The sequence below is a fragment of the Oryzias melastigma genome, linkage group LG15, assembly GCF_002922805.2.
Source record: "Oryzias melastigma strain HK-1 linkage group LG15, ASM292280v2, whole genome shotgun sequence".
In the NCBI taxonomy this organism is placed as follows: Eukaryota; Metazoa; Chordata; class Actinopteri; order Beloniformes; family Adrianichthyidae; genus Oryzias; species Oryzias melastigma.
In genome coordinates this window covers 18,838,452-18,847,153 of record NC_050526.1, presented here as the reverse complement: position 1 = coordinate 18,847,153, position 8,702 = coordinate 18,838,452, and the positions used below count along the sequence as shown (strand labels likewise).

At 41.2% G+C, this 8,702-nt stretch overlaps 1 protein-coding gene across 2 annotated transcripts in view; it reads right to left on the bottom strand.

Moving 5' to 3' along the window:
• The window catches only part of nlrx1 (NLR family member X1), a 73,099-nt gene that overhangs the window by 32,619 nt on the left and 31,778 nt on the right, over positions 1 to 8,702 (bottom strand). The window contains exons 9-14 of one of the 2 annotated variants that reach the window (XR_004949186.1): positions 6,910 to 6,996; positions 6,360 to 6,611; positions 5,112 to 5,316; positions 1,155 to 1,218; positions 810 to 1,055; positions 9 to 592 (exon numbers count right to left, since the gene is read on the bottom strand). Coding sequence is in view for 1 of the 2 variants with exons in the window: in XM_024297887.2 (XP_024153655.1) it covers positions 5,112 to 5,316; positions 6,360 to 6,611; positions 6,910 to 6,996 (544 nt within the window). In the remaining variant the exon portion in view is untranslated. Of the gene's footprint in view, positions 1 to 8; positions 593 to 809; positions 1,056 to 1,154; positions 1,219 to 5,111; positions 5,317 to 6,359; positions 6,612 to 6,909; positions 6,997 to 8,702 lie in introns of those variants that run through there. The other variant, XM_024297887.2, reaches the window with a different exon arrangement.

The window sequence follows — 8,702 nt, the reverse complement described above, 5'->3', positions numbered from 1 at the left end:
GAACGCACATTAAATGCATCCGGGTAATGCAGCAATGTGCATCTTGGCCACGGGGTTACATGTGGCCAATATGAATTTCCATCAATTTTTTGTTCTTGGTTGCATTTAAAAACGTGCGAATAAGAGCCATTTCTTGTGGGTTTTCAGCTTTTAGATGACTTTTGGGCTGGAAAACCGTAACTACCTGGCAACCCCGGACCCTGCTATTTCGCAGTTTTGCTGCCAATTTTGCAGCATGGCGCCTTTTTGTGGGTGGGAGAAACCTTCTCAATGTACATAAACTGATCAATCTCTTCCTCGTGTAAACGAGATGTTCTTTCTAAACCTTACCGACTCAAAAGCAGCATTCCGTACGGTTCAAAATATGGTAACAGCAGCCACGGTTAGCCAAGCTAGTTAAGGTAGTCCGACTTTTTTTAAAACGAGAAACACGAGCCGTTTTCACTATTGCCATAGTTTTACGTAAAACCGCGCAACTTCGCGGACTGCGCCGAAGTGATGCTACTAATAGGAAGACGAGGAAACCCGAAAATCAAAGGATACTTACCAGGAATTAGTTCTATTTTCAAACCCGAAGTCCGACGTGCAGCTTCTGATAGTGCGGGAAGGAGATGTGGAGGAAGGGAGAGACCGTTGAAACATAAGCGCATGCGCACGGGGAGGCGGACAAAATAAAACTTAATAATTTTGAGTTAATGGATCAGAGGCTCTTTGCTATTAAATAACTTTAGTTAACATGAATGAGATATAAATAATTTTCTGATTAACTACTAAATTTGAGTAAAATGAATTAAATCTAAATGTGTCACCTTTAAGAAGAGCTTGAATCATTTTTTTGAGTGTAGAAAGTGCTCCTGTCGCTTGCTCCCCTTTCCCAAACTTTCTATGAATCAACTGGGAGTTGAGAGAACGTCATCTGAGAATGCCCAGACAGTAAAGGAAATTATCGTGTGAATGTAAAAGGATAAAAATACTAAATTGAAGCAAAAAATATTGTTTTATTGTATATGTTTTACTTATCTCGGCAACTTGTCGCTCTGAGTAGCAGTCCAGCTCTGAAACAGCCGTTCAGAAAATGGCCAAAATTATTTTTTTATAGTGCGGATTAATATAATGAGGAAAAATACATTAAACTGATGACAGCAAAGGTTTACTTTTTTCAGTGTAGAAGGAGCAGACATTCCAGAAGGCGAGTCAAACCTAGGCATCAACACTGACCTACCAACAAAAGAAGAAATTGTTTCAGTCATCAAGTCACTAAAAAAAAAGCACCAGGTCATGACAATTTGAATGCAGAGCTGTTCAAGACCGACCCAGAGACAGCAACAGAGATATTGGAACCACTTTTCAAGACAGTTTGGACATCAGCAAGCAGACCAGAAGAATGGGCTAAAGGTGTAAATATCAAAATTCCAAAGAAGGGCACACGCAGTGACTGTAACAACTGGCAGGGTATCACCCTTCTGTCAATCCCCAGCAAGATCCTGGCCAAGATAATCATTAATAGGTTGTCAGAAGCCATGAATGCAACACTTAGAAAGGAACAAGCCAGTTTTAGAAAAGGAAGGAGATGCACAGAACAGATTTTTACTCTGCGAAATACCATAGAACAGAGTGCTGAATGGCAGCAAAAGCTCTTAGTTAACTTTGTAGACTTTGAAAAAGCTTTTGACAGTGTGAACAGAGACACCTTGTGGCAAATCTTGAGGGCTTATGGAGTATCGACCCATATGATTCAACTGATTAGAAGCTTCTATGACAACTACAAATGCTGTGAGGGAGGAAGTGACATCTGGTTTGAGGTGAAAACTGGAGTCCGCCAAGGTTGTGTGATGTCAGCTCTTCTATTTAACCTGGTGATAGACTGGGGGATGCGCCGCACGACCGAAAAAGGACCAACTGGCATTAGATGGACACTTTTCTCCACCCTGGAGGATCTCGACTTTGCTGATGATCTGGCATTGTCTCATATTCACCAACACATGCAGGACAAGACTGACCGGTTGAGTCGATTTTGATCCCAAGTCGGTCTCAAAATCAACCAGAAAAAGTCGGAGATTCTGACCTCGAACATTTCATCTCAGACCCCAATCAAGGTCAATGATCAGAATCTACCATTCACAGAAAGCTTTACTTACTTGGGTTGCATCATAACATCAGATGGTGGAAGTAATAAGGACATACAGACCAGGATTAACAAAGCAAGGGTTACATTCAACAGCATGAACAATATTTGGAAGTCATCACAGTATAACACCAAGACCAAACTGAAACCCTGCAGCAGCTGTGTTCTGTCGGTGTTACTGTATGAAGCAGAGTGTTGGAGAATGAGACAGCAAGACTCAACAAAACTCTCCAACTTTCACACCAGAAATTTAAGGAGGATATTAAGGATTTTCTGGCCCCAAAAGATCTCCAATGAAATCCTAGTGTCCCGTTGCAACCAAGAAGACACGTCAACAATTATCTTCAAAAGACGCTGGACATGGAATGGACATGTACTGAGGAGTGAAGAAAACACAATCATAAAAACAGCACTACACTGGACACCAGATGGAAAAAGAAAAAGAGGACAGCCCAAAATCACCTGGCGCCAAACAGTAGAGGCTGAGCTAAAAGAATCTGGATACACCTGGGGAACAATCTACACCCTGGCCCGTGACCGTCAGAAATGGAAAGATTTTGTTGCTGCCCTAAGGGTCTCAAGGCGTAAAGGGCAGTAATTAAGTAAGTAAGTAATGTGAAGATACCATCTTCTCTTCTCCAGAAATTGAACTAGACACGCTAGGAACAGATGAGGGTTTAGTGCATGTGCAGCAGAGCTGTTGATGGAAAGAAGATCATTCATTCAAACAGAGTCTGTCCAAGACAGTTTGATTGATTTAAAAGGAGAAATACTCGGAAATGAAAAAACTAAATGATGTCTTATTACATTTGTTCTCTTTCAGAAGAAAAATGACACACAGACATGTTAGAAACTCTTAAAACAGGATTTTCATTGGAAGGGACTTTAAATCAGGGGTCCCCAACTTCTGGGCCTCAGACCAGTACTGGGACATGGACTGCACCAGTGTCCTAACCCAAACCTTAACCCGGTACTGGACATTCCGTACCGAACACAGATCAGTACTGGTTTCAGATGCGATAGCAGACGCAGATAAAGCTAGGCTTAGGGTACCGGTCATGTTTAATTTAGTTTTAGTGCGTTTTATTAATGTTTATCCTGTTCGGCCCATGACTTAAGTTGTGTTTCTGATTTTGGCCCGAGTGTGTGACTGAGTTTGACACTCCTGACTTGACAAACTTGGAAAAAACTTTTTTTTTTAATTTGGAAAGTTCACAACTTGATATAGAAGGATCACTGGTTTGTGAAGTACTAAGTAAACTTACTTGAACATCACAAGTAAGTTTCCTTTAAAAAAATATGGTCCTTCAGGGGCTCCTCCTAAAAAGTTTTAGAAGTTGTGTCATAGATATGTAGTCAACAGTAGGGGTGTGCCAAAATATCGATATTGCGATATATCGCAATATTTAGTCCTGCGATCGATTCTCGATGGGTTCTCACCAAGTATCGATATTATATTTTCATTTAAAGAGGCTGTAGCGCTGAGCGTCTGAGTCACACGCCGGAACTATGGGCGCACGCTGCGTCGGACATTTAATAGCGATGCACGCGCTCGTTCGGGAGAAGCTCCGGTGAGATTCAGGCTCTGTAACGCGTGTATGAAGCATGTCTACCTGTCAGCATTTATCATCCATCTGTAGGAGATCCAGCCGGTAAGAAGTGACTTTGTCTGAGCGCTAGAATGTCAGCGATCACTTACTTCCTGTTTGCTGTGGGAACTGAGCGTGTGCTTCGCAGTTGTCTGTGTATGCTTCAAGGAGCGTCGGAATTTTCGCTTTCATGCACTTCAATGTTTAACCTGCTGCTGTACGGTGTAACTTTGATAAATTTATAATGTGACGTTTTCAAACAATGTAATTACTTGTTACTAATGTTAATTTTAAAGTAATTCTCAAATAAAAAAGCAGGATTTGATGTATGAACTTAAATTTAAATGTAATTAAACTAAAGTACATGAATTCTCAGTAAAATTAGGGAGAATGCTAACTAATTAAAGCACTTAAAATTATATTTATTGCCATTATTATGTGTGTTTTAGGGTTTTTACCTATTGACTGCTGACTGACCAAATGGAAAAATGATAAAAATTGGAAAAATAATCTCAAGTAACAGTCTGAGTAAATCAGCCTTTATTTTTGGATGCTCAGCCCTTTTCAAGTGAGAGAAAAGTGCACAAAAAATTAGGTCAATTTTGACAGAGGCTGTAAAACATTATATTCATCATCCTTTGGTGTGACGTTCTTTTGGAGGTAGATAGCTGTCACTACTTGACTTATTTAATATTTGTTCTGTTTACAACAATTCTGCACTAAGTAGTGTCACTGCTGATCATGTTTACTATTGTTAACATTGAATCTGACAGATAATTCCAATTCAGTTGTTGTCAATGCTTGTCAAAGACATAGTATTACTGATTTCAGCAATTTTGCACAAAAGTGTCTATAATTTGTTGCACAAAATAAGAAAAGTTGTTTAGTATGATTGTGTTTAAGGTAAAAAAGATAAATGGGGATATATTTCCCCCCAAAAACATGTTCTATATAATGGTAGTTATTAGAGAGGATTTTTACCAATTATCGCAGTATCGCGATATTATCGATATCGTGAGCCATGTATCGCGTATCGTATCGTATCGTGAGGTACCCAGTGATTCCCAGCCCTAGTCAACAGTGTTAGAGGAGAGGTTCAGTACTAAATCTCGCTTCTATACTGTTTTCAAATTAGGTGAAATAAAGCCCCACTGGAAGAAGCAAATAGGGTCCATTCATCTTCTTCCGTCATCCAAGCCTTTAGGCTTCAGTTACTCATCAGCTTCTTGGGGCTCCGTTTGAGGACACTCTTGTGTTCTGGGTTCTAGCTGCTTACAGCTTTCTGAAATTAATTTGTTGGTTCCTCGCTGCTATCAGATTTCTTCAGGTTTGCATGTCTCAGCAAAATGAATGTGTGTCCTGCGACCTAAACATGTGTAAGCTGGTGGATATGGTACCTCAAGCTGGTCTTTTACATGTTTGCTGTCCCATGTTGAGGCGTTCTCCTGTATCATACTAAGGATAGGATGCCATTCTTCTGAGATGTCCGAACCTTCGGTGACAGAAGCCAGGACCCTGACCCGCTGGCCTTTTTTTTTCTTGTTCTCTCCCCGAACACACAAGGACTTCTTTCCCGCATCACTAAGGGAGTTCAGATACAAGCTGGACACAGAGAAAGGCACATTAGTACAGGTTACATTTGTAACAGCTGTGGTTCATCAGGCTGGAGGACTCTTGAAGGCTAGACATTGAGCAGGTTTTTCCCAGTCAGGACCAGCTGGACAGAACTGATTCTGTTGTTCCTCCGTATTTGCGGATTCGGCGTGTCTCCCCCGCGAATAAGGGGGGAATACAGAATGCAAATAATTTAAAGGGTAACCAAACCCTAAATCAACTTTTTTTGTCTGTTTCTCTCAATAAATGGGGCTTTAAAAGTGCTGTCTGTTGGTCATTGCCGCATTTTTGATAAATTAAAATAAACTTGTTTAATTCTTGAAAATACAGTAAAAAATGTCTGTGTGCTGCCATCTACAGGTTGAATTGAGGTAATACATTTGAATTTCGTGATTGGTCAAACCACTTAAGCCCCACGTCATTTCAGAAGTTTCACGTCATGATCTTCAGCTCTAGTTCCAGCCAACATTTCAATGTGGGCCGCATATGGTTTACCTTTGGGCTGAATTGGTGGGTCCCAGGTGGATTTTTCCACACTGGCTTAGATGGGGACTCAGTGATCTGGGTCCCTATGCTAACCAGTTGCCCGGCAGACAGTGTAGCAAGTTAGCGAGCCAGACTACTGAGTGCCCATTCAAGCCAGTGTGGGCAAGCTCAGGCGGGGCCACCATGGAACCCACGGACAAACCCAGATGGAGACCACCAATTCAGTCCAAAGGTAAACTAGATGAGGTCCACATTGAAATGTTCGCTGGGGTAATGATGACAGTCCTGTTCCACAAGCCCCACTCCTCTGATTGGATTTTCACATTTTGGCTGTGGGTGGAGTCAACCTCCAACTTCTCTGTTTGATTACCCTTTAATATTTGTTAGAGGATTGCGGGAGTTGAAGAAGAATATAGCCAAAAAGAGGAAAACAGTAATAAGGCCTCCTACATGCCAAATGTTTATTGTAATCAAGGAGAAAGTTTGACGTTATGAGCCCATTTTATGAATATAGTTAGTGTGTTGAAGCGGTGGGGAGTGCATACTGCACAGTGTGGATGTTGAGATGGTCCCTGCAGGCTTCCACCAGAGCCACAGCCGCCTCGTCTCCAATGTTGTTGTACGCCACATTGAGCTCCTGAAGCCCTGATAGCTGCTGGAGCCTCGTTGCCAGCAGCTGGGCCCCATGGTCCCCCAGACTGGTGTGTACCAGTGACAAGTGCTGCAGAGTCTGGTTCTCAGGCAGCGCCTCCAGCAGGCTGCTGCATCCAGATCCCTGCAGCGGGTTTCCACAAAGCCTGAGGAACATAACAGAATAATGAGACGCAGTTTCATGGGGACACAGGAAGCATCAAACGTATGCATCAATGAGGACAGGGCAAATATATGTATGACTAGTTTCAGACAGCCTGCTTGATTTATTCATTTTCCAGCAAATGGACACACACAGACTCAAAGCCATCTTGCTATCAGTGATCTAAGTGGAATGCATTTGGATTTGCAGAGACCAGTGTTTAAAGTGAGCCTCTAAGACTGTTTAAAGTGATGACAGACAGAGAGAACGAAGGTTTCCTAAAGAGGAAAGTCAAGTCTTACTGTAGAGAACTGACTGACGCCTTGGGCTCTATAAGCAGATCTCTGAGCAGGATGCTGGAATCTGGGCCCAGGCTGTTAAACTGCAGACTGAAAACCAGAGACAGGCAATGCAATGTAAAAACCACAACACACACACAAGCTGCACAAACCATGTTTTAAATAACACCAGATCTAGCCTTCAGGTTCTCCTCATCTGCCACTTTGGATCTCAATGTCCAAAGAGAGCTTGTTTTTGTGTTTTGAAAAAGTTGTGATGGGAAACCTTGTCCCTGGCTATATATTTGCTGCGCTGCAGGTGATGTGCACTTTGATGGATAAAATACATGCAAACAAAATAATAGTAGTATTGTCAATATTTGTTATTTACAATAAAAGAGAGCCATGCTGCAAACAGTTGGATCACATGCAGTTCTTCCCCTTTGGACCTATTCTCCCATTAATCAAAGGCCATTGACTGTATAAGAGAACTGGACCGAGAGAGGGTGATGTCATCCATAGAAAATGGCTTACTTCAAGTTCCAACCACATATATGGACAAGGACTTTATTTTTGTAACACAACTGATTTTGTGTTGGGGGGAAAGTTCATATACATGAAAGGAAGTGGTCAAACTACAAATCTAATTTTTACTAGGGCTGGGTTGATAAAATCGATTAATCAATTTGAATCGATTTAAGCTTAATATATAAATAATCCTAAAAATATAGATCGATTTAGCACATAAACCTAAAGTCGGGTTGCACGGTAGCCCAGTGGTAAGCGCTCTTGCCTCACAGCGAGAAGGCCCTGGGAAATCTGAAAAACATCAAATGGGACCTTTCATTGTGGAGTTTCCATGTTCTCCCCGTGCAAGCGTGGGTTTTCACCGGGGACTCCAGCTTCCTCCCACCGTCCAAAAACATGCTTCATAGGTTAGTTGGTGACTCTAAATATTCCCTAGGTGTTAATGTGAGAGTGAATGTGTGTGTGATTGAGGCCCTGTGACAGACTGGCGACCTGTCCAGGGTGAACCCCGCCTTCGTCCATCAGTAGCCGGGTTAGGCTCCGGCACCCCGCGACCCCAAAAGGGACAAAGCTGTCAGGAAAATGAATGAATGAATGAATGAACCTAAAGTCCGCTAGCTTGATGCTAATGTTTAATAGAATTTCCCAAAAGACGGCTAATGCTAACGCTCGGTCGACCTAAACATACATTGGTGACTAAATGAACATCTTTATAAACTCACAGACATGGATTTTACAAACTCTTGTAATGAAACACTTTTAAAGTTATCATTTGGGGTCTAAAACAGTTTTTTCCCCTACTTTCTTCTTCTTGAATAAGGTGTAAAGCTGTGGTGCGATCGCCACCTAGTGGTCAAACTGAAACGTCCTTCAGTAGAAACAGAACAATGTTTCCAATGTTAATGATCTGAACATTTTAGTTAGAACTTCTCCTTTAGAGAATCCATGGAACACTGGATGATATTAACAATCTCATTATTTCACTGATACATTTACAGTATGGGAACTGGATCAGATTAATATAAATGCATTTAAATCATATAGTAGGGTTTTATTATTATTACTGTATTTCTAAACAAATGTGTATAAATGTGCAAACTGAGTGAACTCATAATTGAATTGATTTGAGAGGATTGAAAGAATAGGAAAAAAAATCAGAATTGAATTGATCCAGTGAACTAAATAATTTCTGGAAATTATTATACCCAGCCCTAATTTCCAGGACTTTTTGCATGAAACAATGCAATATGGTAATATCATTAAACAAATTAAAACAAAACAGCAATTTC